Source organism: Misgurnus anguillicaudatus, chromosome 14 (genome assembly GCF_027580225.2).
Source record: "Misgurnus anguillicaudatus chromosome 14, ASM2758022v2, whole genome shotgun sequence".
Taxonomy (NCBI): domain Eukaryota; kingdom Metazoa; phylum Chordata; class Actinopteri; order Cypriniformes; family Cobitidae; genus Misgurnus; species Misgurnus anguillicaudatus.
In genome coordinates this window covers 28,198,389-28,211,007 of record NC_073350.2, presented here as the reverse complement: position 1 = coordinate 28,211,007, position 12,619 = coordinate 28,198,389, and the positions used below count along the sequence as shown (strand labels likewise).

At 35.9% G+C, this 12,619-nt stretch overlaps 1 protein-coding gene across 1 annotated transcript; it reads right to left on the bottom strand.

The window, feature by feature from the left end:
• Positions 1–10,440: 10,440 nt before the first annotated feature.
• fam43a (family with sequence similarity 43 member A) lies at positions 10,441–12,433 on the bottom strand. Its single transcript, XM_055184627.2, has one exon. The coding sequence runs from the start codon at positions 12,237–12,239 to the stop codon at positions 11,196–11,198; it is 1,044 nt and encodes a 347-aa protein (XP_055040602.1). The 5' UTR covers positions 12,240–12,433; the 3' UTR covers positions 10,441–11,195.
• Positions 12,434–12,619: the final 186 nt, after the last annotated feature.

Below are 12,619 nucleotides of genomic sequence, written 5' to 3'. Positions count from 1 at the left end.
TTTTATATTTGACCCAACAATGGGTTAAAATAACAAAACATTTTGTGTTGAAACAACCCAGCATGGGTTAACTTACAACCCAACGGGTTGGGCTCCCTTTTTGTTATATTTTGAGTGTAAGCACATTTTGGGAAACACAATCTTATGGCAATACATACCTATTTTACATGCTTGCTAATTAGCATTAATTTGTATGATGTCATTCGTAGGTGTTAGTACAATCTGCCTTTACCCATGTCACGTTGGTTTTAGGGGCAGGGTGGGGTTTCATTCATGCTTTTTTCCAGACTGATCTCACAGAAAGTCATGTTATAGTCACGCAACATTTGATCAATTTATTCATGTCCATGGCACGAAATTCTGCTTTTTTCGTGCCTAAAATGAAACTTAAAAAGTTGTGCAACGTACACAAAAAAACTATTTATAGAAATTCGTGCAGGTGTCATGAAAAAGACATTTGTGCTCAAGACACGAAAAAGCAGAATTTCGTACCATGAATAAATTGATCAAATGTTGCGTGACTATAACACGACTTTCCGTGAGATCAAATTTTGCGTGACTATAACTCGACTTTCCGTGAGATCAAATTTTGCGTGACTATAACACGACTTTCCATGAGATCAAATTTTGCGTGACTATAACACAACTTTCCGTGAGATCAAACTTTGTGTGACTATAACACGACTTTCGTGAGATAAAATTTTGCGTGACTATAACACGACTTTCCGTGAGATAAAATTTTGCGTGACTATAACACGACTTTCCGTGAGATCAAATTTTGCGTGACTATAACACCACTTTCCGTGAGATCAAATTTTGCATGACTATAACACGACTTTCCGTGAGATCAAACTTCGCGTGACTATAACACCACTTTCCGTGAGATCAAATTTTGCGTGACTATAACACGACTTTCCGTGAGATCAAATTTTGCGTGACTATAACACGACTTTCCGTGATATCAAATTTATCTTGACTATAACACGACTTTCTGTGAGATCAAATTTTGCGTGACTATAACACCACTTTCCGTGAGATAAAATTTTGTGTGACTATAACTCGACTTTCCGTGAGTTCATATTTTGTTTTACTATAACACAACTTTCCGTGAGATCAAATTTTGCGTGACTATAACACGACTTTCCGTGAGATCAAATTTTGCGTGACTATATCACGACTTTCCGTGAGATAAAATTTTGCGTTACTATAAAACGACTTTCCGTGAGATAAAATTTTGCGTGACAATAACACGACTTTCCGTGAGACCAAATTTTGCGTGACTATAACACGACTTTCCGTGAGATCAAATTTTGCGTGACTATAACACGACTTTCCGTGAGATAAAATTTTGCGTGACTATAACACGACTTTCCGTGAGATCAAATTTTGCTTGAATATAACACGACTTTCCGTGAGATCAAATTTTGCGTGACTATATCACGACTTTCCATGAGATAAAATTTTGCGTGACTATAACACGACTTTCCGTGAGACCAAATCTTGTGTGACTATAACACAACTTTCCGTGAGACCAAATTTGCCGTGACTATAACATGACTTTCCGTGAGATCAAATTTTGCGTGACTATAACACTTATAACACATTTTGGAGCGTGAGATTTTAATGCTCATGAGCTTCCCATGAGAAATTTTTGAGAAGCAGAAGCAATTTGCTCTCTATCTTTATTCGATCATATGACTACTGTATGTAGGTAGCATGACGCAATTAGCCGATATGTAATTAAAACCCTTTCATTAAACAATTATGGAAGAGGTGGTGAACATGAGGAATATAAAGAATGATGGGCATTCGATTTCCCTGGAAGCCTACAAAGCTTTCTGTGAAATTAGGCTGGTTCAGATTCTGTATGGGTCTGGTACTGTTTTGCAAATTTTTAATTAAATGATTGCATATGTTTTCTACATAATCTACATAATGACTTTCATCAAAATGTGGTCATGCAGGTTTTGTCTTTAGTTATTATTACCCTTTATCTAATCTTATCTGCTGCTATATACATTAAATGCGTAGTATGCATCTATATCACATCAACCAACTACTCAAGGTATGAAGTTACATCTGCAGAATGATAATCGGAGAAATCACGCTGGCCACAAAATCGAGTCTGGAGAGGTGTGTAATGTTATGTGCTTGTAAACCAGCAGCTTATGCTGTATGAAGTATGAAGCGAAATCCTCCCATGCTCCGGGCTACAGGTGAGAACATTCATTTTGACCAGCCCATGACCTCTAATCTTTTACTGTCTCTCCAAGCCAAAAAAAAGAAGCGCATGCTACACCCATATGTGCTCAGTGAGCATTTATGAATGCATTTGGCAGACGGTTTTATCCAAAGTGACTTGCAGTGCATTCAAGATACATTTTATCAGTCTGTGTATTCCCTGGGCATCAAACCCATGACCTTTGCACTGCTACCAGCCGAGCCACAGGAATGCATTTCATTTTAAAACCATGGGCATTAATCCATTAGTCTGGACTTTGACTGGAGGCCAGTCAAGCTTTTTAAAGCATACTTTGTCTTTCACTTTGTGCTCAGAGGTTTTGTGTTACCTTCACTAAAGATGTTGTTTATGCTTAAATTGATGCACATTTGCTAATAGCTTTTTAATAGATGTCTTCACTGTATATCCCTTTCAACACTAATCATAGACACTGTCTTGTTAACATGTACTCACTATAGATGAGACGTGCATAAATCCATGTTTCCATACTGTACAAACATTTCACTGTTCTCGTGCCAATTGAAACTTTAAAGCTTCAGTCTCATCACAAGTCTTACCTGAATTTCTACATACCTGTAGCTGTGATATCAGCACTGTTTCCCATGCAGCAAAGCTCACAGGCGCTCTACTGTTATTAAACAAGGAGACAAACCGGTTGCATACTAGTTAAAGGCAGTTCAGCAAAACAGACAAAGATTAAGACTGTCCTTCAGAATAAATCACTTTGTTTATGTCAAGTTTGAGAGGTCTGGTGGTGTTGCACCTATTTTCACACGGTAGTATTTATGCATTTATAGGGGTCAGCTAAACATTGCATAAGTAGTGTGAAGGTCGTGGGTTGACCTCTATAGGGAACACACACATACTGATAAAAAATGATATACAGTATTGATGCATTGCGGGTCACTTTGGATGGAATTGCCTTCCAAATGCATACATATAAATAATACACAATAAATGATGCGATTATGTTTGTTTGTCCTCCTTTTGTTTGTGATTGTTTACCTTTCACAGGAAATTTGAATGAAAAGGAAACAGGAAGGAAGTGATGGCGATTTACAGTCTCTCTGTCTCTCACCATTAACAGCAATGGAAATGTTTCGGAACAATGAGGATTTTGATTAGATGTCACATAAGACTTTTTGCAATGTCTTTGAACGCCTCTGCTGCCCTGACTGAACTCAATGCTATACAATTTTACGCATGGAAATATGTGAACTACTGCATGCATGCTGGGAATGAAATAACTTTATGCACGTTTCATTTCCTTCGTTGCATATCTACACGATTAGGCATTTGTATTCTTTTCATAACTGGAGACGTAAGATAAGGCCAATCCAAACATGGATTTTAGGATGCATTTAGGGGTACAGTAGCAGGCTTCTCGGTTCCTCTGTTGTTTATCTCCAGCTCATTATAAACAGCTGATGGATGACAAAACTGTGTTTACATTCACACCCGACCCGAGTCCATGGCTTCATCGGCTTGAGCTTCTTCATTGAAGTACTGGAGATCCTGTGAAGGCCGCGGGTAAGCAGACACCTCAGCCGTTAATGAGCCTTCATGTCTTCTTATGAGTCAGTTCGCTTTGAAGTTCTGTAGGCTTTGAATAGCTTGATCAGACCACAACTGTGAGTCTGAGTATGCATCTGTGTGGTGTTGAGATTGTTATCTAGTGGCAAAATCAACCATACTGCACAGGAAAGCCCCCAAAACTAGTCTTTGATGGGTATCGCAGAGATTTCCATTGGTTTTCCATCACAGCAGCCTCCTACCTGCATTTGCTGGGGTTGCGGCACTGCAATCCACTAGTACATCAAAGAAATTAAACTCCTACGTTAACCTTTGCTTAATGTTATTTTCAGTAGTGAAAAAGGTAAATGCAGTTAATGCCCAGAAACTGATAATGATTGATAAAGTACTTTTCCCATTAAGGAAACATAACACTATTCATTTGTGATTTAGTCAAAATGATCCTGTTTTTATCTTCTGCTGAATGTTCATGACTTGTTTTTGAGATTCCTATCTGTTTCTTTGCATGTATGTGTGTAAGTGAATATAATTGTTGAACAATTAAAACCTAATATTGAATATAATACAATAAACCACAACTGTTTGGTGTAATGCTGTCTAGACATGCTTTATTTATGTAAGGGCCCATGGCATTGTGCTTTTGCTGCCTTGAAGTTCTCATAGAAAGCCCATACGGCAAAAAAATTATTTTAAAATACATTTCAAAATATACAAAAAATATATTTGATGAAATATATTTTGGAATAGGTTTACAATATATATATTTTTCAACTATATATTTTTGGCCATTTTTTGTATATATATTTTGAATAAACTATAAAGCATTAAAACATATATTTAGCCTTCTATATATTTCAATCCCAGTAAAAAATATATTCACGCCGCATTGAAAGAAAAACTTTGTTTATGTTACAAACCTGTAAACATAACAGTTTTAAAAGGTTAAAATTATATATATTTTCAACTTCAACAATATACTTTATAAAATTAACTTATATTCAGCATATATATTTAGGAAGTAAAATGAGAAATTTATTTGCTTGCCCTTGAAATACATTTTGAAATACACTGTAAAAAAATTATTTGCTGCCTTAATTTTTTTTGTTGCGTAACTTAGATTTACAAGTTATTTTAACTTACTATTATTTATCTTGACTAGATGTGGTGTTATAACTACAGATGAGTTGTTATAACTTATCAAATGAAGTTGACTTTTTTCAACTATATTTTATAAGTTGTAGCAAGTTATCTCTTGTTAAGATAAATAATAGAAAGTTGACATGACTTGTAAATCTGAGTTGATTCAACAAAAAATTAAAGGCAGCAAAATATTTTACAGTGTATGTTTATATATAGAGGTTAATATTAAACATATTTCTAGATTCCAAAAATATATTCAGTTTAGCATAACATTCTACAAAATGTATTTAGCATATATTTAAAATATATTTTGGGCCAGAAAAATAATTTTTTTGTCATATGGGAGTACTTACAAGCTCCCATAAGAAAGAAAAATCACACGAGATCTGTTTAATGCTCATTTTTTCTCAATTAGAATTTTTGTGAAGATCTCAACAATGTCACAAACCGAGCTCAAGTCTGCATTGAAAAGTCAATGTTATTAAAAAAAATGTATATGAACATTTCTCAACAAATGTACATAAGTCCAGATTGTTCTATACATATTTACAGCTCCATACTTAATGTATTTTAACAATTGTGTCATTTAAGCAATTTTAGAAGAAACATCTGAAGAAACATCATTAAAAAACGCAACCGCGAACTTCCGTTAAATCTCCTGAGCTATTAAAGACCAACCTCTGAACTTTGTTTGTAAAAATTTTATATTTTAATAAGGAAATGGGTGATTCTCACGAAATCCAGACTTAAAAGGTGTCCAGCATAAGACTTTTTTAAAAAGCCCTTGAAGCCTTTTTTTTTGCACATATAAGATTAAGGTCTGACCTTACTATAACCATTATTTTTAGAGGATTTTAAAAATATTTCCTATAGAATTTTTTTAATTTTTTAGATTATTATTATTAAAAAATTATCATTACCGCAACATGATATTGTATTAAATATAGGCTATGCATTTACAAAATCTCGTTTCGGTAATGAGAACTAAAAAGTTGTCTAGGTAAATTTTAACTTTTATCTGGAGAGAAAAAATAAGAACTGCTTACCTGGTATCTTGAGTGTCATAGTCAATTATGTCCCTTCCAATTTTTTTTTAAATGTTAGTTCCTTGAGGGCTTAAACAATGATTGAAAATTGTTGTGGAGGATGAGAAAATGTTTCATTTCCATGTCAAAGAACCAAAATCCAGTCATGCGGTAATGAAAATTTTCCTCTAAATGTGAAAAAAAATTGGTTTGTATGATGTCATTTCAAATCATGTGCAAAATAGTACATGAAGAGATGTTTATAAATGTATGCTTCTTATCTTAATACTCTTACTTTGCATTTACTTTTTTTTATAAATATGTTTAATGACACCTCATTAGTCTAAATTCGCTAGAATCACCCAAATGTGTACTTTATCATTCTTAAATGGTAAAATGGTCCCAATCTATCACTGGGGGCTGTACCCTTTCAAGATACACCTTTGCACCTATAGAGTTCATATTAGTACACTGTAAAACTGTAAAATCTAGCATGAAGTTTAAACAACTTAGTTTTGCAAGTCAATTCAACATAAGATTTTAAACGTACATTCACATTATAAGCGATTTTGTTGCTGTGTGTCGCTCGTCTCTTTCAATCAGGTCGTTAGGAGGCGTTTCTAAATCTGGTTGTCATAAACAAATGAGTACCGTCCACTCCTGAAACTGACGAGAGACGGATAACGTGAACTCTACTACTTTGTTCTCATTGGTAGTCGTTCCCGAAACTCGCTCATAATTTGCATAATTAAACTTTTCTCGCCCCATCCCAATGGTCACTGTCGCTTGTTTCCAGCGTCGCCAAACATCCATCAAAATGAGATCGCATCGCTCTGCTATTGCTAGTCGCTACTAGTCTGAATGCAGCTTAAGTTTTGACTGCAGTTGCCATAACTTATTAAAACAAGTTGAAATTGTTTACCTTAATTGGTTAAGTTAAAGTAACATAAATATATATGTTGATTTAATATCAATTTTACTGCACCATTAATACCTCAAATGTACATATTGGTACCAAATGTATGCATATCTGTAGCTAAATGGTACATATTAGGACATTTTTGGAACATGCAGTGCTAAGTAAACGCTGTGTGTCTTCTACAAAATGCGAGTAAAAATAAAACAGCATCGCCCAGAGAGGGAAATTTCCATGAAATCTCCTAATCTGAGCGTGCAGATTGGCGTGTGTCTTGTAATTTTTCCTGTTTCCCTGTTATTATTCCATTTCCTGTGTATAAGTGGAAGGATTAAAATAGCCGTACAGAAATGTATTACCCTCTGGGGGAGCTGCTTGGGTGGAAAAACATTAGTAGAGAGACGACTCTCGCTTTGGGCGGCTGGCGTTAATATTTTATGAGCGTGGCCGCAGTGACAATGGCACTAACTTGTGAAAAGATGGGCATGACATGAAGTGGATGTAAAAAAGACAAGTTCTGTGACTGCATACACGTGTTTTGGAAACGCCCACATCAAGCACCGTGATAACATTTGTTTACACTTTCAGAATGAATGTTTTGTTTGGAGCCTCAGCTTTTGGGTGGTGAGCGTGTAGCTCTGACAGATGAAGCCCAGTTTTTATCTTATCTAAAGACAAGATTGTAGTTAAAATATCTGATAGTTTATGTAAAGATGGTCATTCTTGTAGTCTCAAAACAATTTTTATATTTGCTTTTATATGTCGTGTGAGTTTTACAAACTGATGCTTATTTTTAGATAATCATTATTTATAGATGATCATGTCTGGCGGTCTGTATTTCACTAAATGTACTGTGCATGTGTTTGTGTTCAATAAAACCTGAAACTCTATCTGTGTCTGTAAATCTGTCTGTCTGTTTGTCTATTCTGTCTCTGTCTGTACTGGGCTGTATTTGTTATTGTTTGTCCTAATGTGTTTTCTGTTGAATCTGTTTGTTTTACTTTTTCAAATAATCCACAAATACTTGAATAGTACATGTTGTGGTCAAGTTAATAAATGCTTTGTTAACATCAATATGATCTTGTAATCCACATTGCAACAGAGGGTATTTGCGATTACATCATACATGTTCCTGTGTACATATACGCCGACGCAAAAAAAGTGACTCAAACATTAGGGAATCCTGTGTATGTGTGTGAAAGAGAGAGAGGTTGTGGGTGAGCATTCTTGTTTTAGACAGGTGTAACAGGAGGAGACTAACCTGTGAGACTGCATGACTTTAAACAACAGCCTGCATTATTTAAGCGCATATTGCTTTTCATGGCCAAGCCAAACCCGTCTCAGCAGAAAAGCTATATTGAAGGAACATCATCACTCCCATAGAAATAATAAAAGCTTTTCACTTTGTGTACTTACTTCATCACTGCCTCAGAATGCTATAGACAAAGTATTTAACAATTATAAATAATAGATCTGCCCATCCGCCTAGCTAGTTTAGGTAAATGGTTTGAACCTGCAGTATTTATATCTTTTGTATCTATATTTATATACAGTGTGAAAATGTCTTAAGCCACCATGCCACAATTAGATGTGTTGTTTTGCAATGTTATAATGATCATATATAATTTTTTCTCAGTCTCTTTAATATAATACATCCAGAAAGTACAGGAAATGTGTATGTAGTATTACACACTGTATAAAAATGTAAACTGATGTGTCAGGTTTTTAGGGTAAACTCCCCTTCCACTTGAGCAATAGCAGGAAACTGCAGGATCTCTTAAAACTAAATAAAATGAAATCCTAATTTCTAATTTCTTTTTACTTCATCCTGCTCAAAAACGCTCAAGATGTGTTTAGTGCCAAGAGAGGTCACACTAAACACTGACAATGCCTAAAGAAGACATTTAGGAATGAAAATAAAAAAAAGTACAGTATTTTCTATTTATATCTTAATAAAAAAAATTGAAAAATAAATATGGATGGACTTCTATATTTAAAACTTTTAAAACAACTATATATATATATATATATATATATATATATATATATATATATATATATATATATATATATATATATATATATATATATATATATATATATATATACATACATACATACATACATACATACATACATACATACATACATACATACATACATATTATGTATTTATATATATATACATACATACATACATACATACATACATACATATTATGTATTTATATATATATATATATACATACATACATACATACATACATACATACATACATACATATTATGTATTTACATATACATACATACATACATACATACATATTATGTATTTATATATATATACATACATACATACATACATACATACATATTATGTATTTATATATATATATACATACATACATACATATTATCCATCCATAAATATATATACATATATATTCTATTATTTGAAGTACACTTATTTATTTTGATGATGATTAATGTCTTATATTTGCTAATGTATCTACTTTGAAAGAATGAGTTATATTTAATTAATTCAATCTTTAAGGGGAGCAACAGGACTATTATTGAAAAACATATAAATAGTTAACTGCATGCATATAGACTTATTATGTCATGCAAGATCATTTTAGCAGTATCAAAGTGATGTGTCACATGCACAAAATGTTTTTATGGTGATTCAGAGTTGGGAGCCTGAGAGAACGAGTATGAAAAAGCAAGTCATAGCTATTGACTGCATTATTTTGCCCTGCTCTCTAAACTGTGACATCAGAGTAAGGGTGAGCACTATATTTTGGCAATATATTGGTATTTTTTCCCAGTGGTACATAGTATGAGACAATACTGTCTATGTCTGATATGACCCTCCTTTGCAAGAGAAGCTCTGCCATACACTGAGGTCAGACGTAAACTTTCCAACCCAAGCTTTCCCAATTTTTAATTTTCATCAGCTGTTTCAAGAAAGGTGATTTTGACATCTCACAACCAGCCTCGACTTGCATGTAGGCATGCATTCCTCTTTGTTGAGAATACCGCAATATTCATACCGAAATCCATAACCGAGATATGAATTTTGGTCGATATTGCGTAGCCCTATATGTATTTAGTTTTCGAATAGACATATTACACCCTATTGGTTTACACATTCTGCTTCTTAATTCATATTGCATATTTTTTACCTATTTGCATCTGTACCTTAGGAAAAGAAAACCATGATAAAATGCAGAGCTGGTAAGTTTGTGCCACTACTGCTTCCGTATCTCTACCATTATTATAAATGATCACCGCAGGGAATGTGCAGCTCTCCCTTAAGTGACAAGAAAAAATGTGACAGCAAAGGGACCATAAAACAAACAGCAAAACGCATGTGAGTCTGTAAAGTAAATTTAACTGCAATTGGCAATCTGTGTGACTGCAAGCAGGCTTAATTTATGTATGTGTAAACACATGCTGTTATTAGCAGTGTAATGCAAAAGCTTGCAGATCCAGTGCAAGGTCCTGTATAAAAGTACAGTTTTTCATAGTTATATTTAGCTGATGAATCATATATCATATATTTATCTGATGAGTCTTTGATATCCATTTGACTTTTTATTGGTCTTCACAGAAACAAACCACATTCTTTAAAAAATAATGCATTTTGTTTACACATTATGCATTTTATATATATATACACATCTCTGTACATCGGGATCATTTTTCTTTTGCACAGCAAAGATAAACATTTATGTTTGTAAGAACATTTATAGGAAAACAATATTATGCACATAAATAATAAGATAATACTTGTCCGAGTTCCACCACAGTGCAAAGTAAAAAAAAACAATACAAACAGAACATCCTGAAAGGATCATGTTTACATACTTGGATACCATTCATCCATCCATAAAGAAAGAAAGAAAGAAAGTAGTGAAAGTAGGACTGGTGTTTATAAAAGCATTTTCTTTAGAAAAACATATTAGGTAAACAATTTCTTTCCTAAACTCTCTTACACCAGGTTAAACAGAGACTTATTATTGCGCAGAGCAACTCTGGTGCTTCCTTTCAGGCCCCAGCTATGTGGGATTATTGTGCAAGTGTCCAAAAAGTCTCAAAACCTAATGAGTTGCTTACCTAGACATCATTTTGGGTTTTTCTGAACACAAATCCTATCGAGCGACCTAAACACACAGGAATTGTATGCATGATTTGGACCAAAAATGATGCCTAGCAGGCAGCTCCTTTATTAATCCACACCAAACAGTGCGCTTTCAAGTCGTAAGGATGTGGCACTTTTCCCAAACCCTCTTTTTTTAGTCATTATTGTTTTCTTGAAAGCAGTTAGCTAAAGAAATCAGCCGACTTCCTGCATCTTTCCATCCACACTGCCATCGGGAACAGACACAGATTCCGGGTTACTCTCTATGGAGGAATCGCTGCCCGTGCTCTCTCCAGACAGCAGGCGCGTAACACGCATGTCTGCCCGTAGCGTCTGCACATCGTTCCCTATACTCATGGATCCTAAATCATTGATAATCTGGCACAGTTCCTGCTTGCCGTTGGACACACAGTCACTGTCTGAGTCTAAAATATCCTCGCACTCGAAGTGCATGGCTTTTTCCTCTTCCTCCTCACCCATCAAGTCCTCCGTGATGGAGCCCAGTTTGGGTGCGCTCCGGCTGCGCTCCACCGGAGGTTTATAGTAACATTGTCCGTTAAGCAGCTTCCTCAGTGGGACCAGAGGGATGGTTTGCTCCCCTATCAACTGCTGCTGCTGGTGTCTGGCGTCGTCCCTTCTTTTGAGTCTTTTAAACTCGGCCAGAGCTGTCGCCGAGGTCTGGTAGAGGAGAAGCGCCATCGCCTTCGCTTTCTCCGGCTTGGACACTAGCACGGCGTGGCAGCGCAGCATCACCGCCTTGTGCTTCATCTCATGCCGGTACACCCAGGCGAAGATTTTGGGAAGGCGCGGATCCGCGACGCAGTATGTGATCCTGTGCAATAAATACAAATGTCCAGGTCTCTTGGTTTTCTCGTCCACGTGCACCATACGGATGCCTTGCGAGCTGACGGTCAGCTTCATCTTGGTACCGTTCTTGCCCATCTCGCTCTTGGCCCAGATCTTGCTGACGGCCACGTCCGTGCATCCGTCTCCCTTGGACTGGATGGTCGTGGCGTTGCCCAAGTACATCACCGTGTACGTAGGGTCCTCGCTGGTGATCTTGACCTTTTTCCTCTTGGATTTGAACATGCTCCCGACTCGATTAAGCGCGCTCTCCGGGCACGATTTGGCGAAGGAGGTGAGCGCGGAGTAGTTGAGGCTCACCGCATAGCCCTTCTGCTTGGACTGCTGCTTGTCTTCCTCGATCAGCTCGAACTTGTTCTTCTTCCAAGGCAACATGCTGGTCGTGTTAAAGAATTTAAATCTATACTAGTGACTCTGTTGCGTCTAAATTTCGCCTCGAAACAGTCTGTAGTCATCTATCAGCTTGGCATTTTTAAAGACATTTTTTAAAGTTGCAAAGCACTCATGAGCAGAGAAGTATCGCGTTGTTGTTTACGAGGCATCACAAAATAACATACTGTACAGTACGAGTGTGAAGCAGTGACTTAAATACCGGACTCAACCAACTCAGCCTGTCAGAGGGGTCAACAGGAAAGTACCAAGAAGGAATTTGAAGGTGTGTCTGTAAGGTTTCGCACAGTTATTTATCAGGGTCCGCTATGTCTTTTGTTTCTTTGTGTTGTTCTGTATCTACTACAAATAAAAATGCTCGTAAT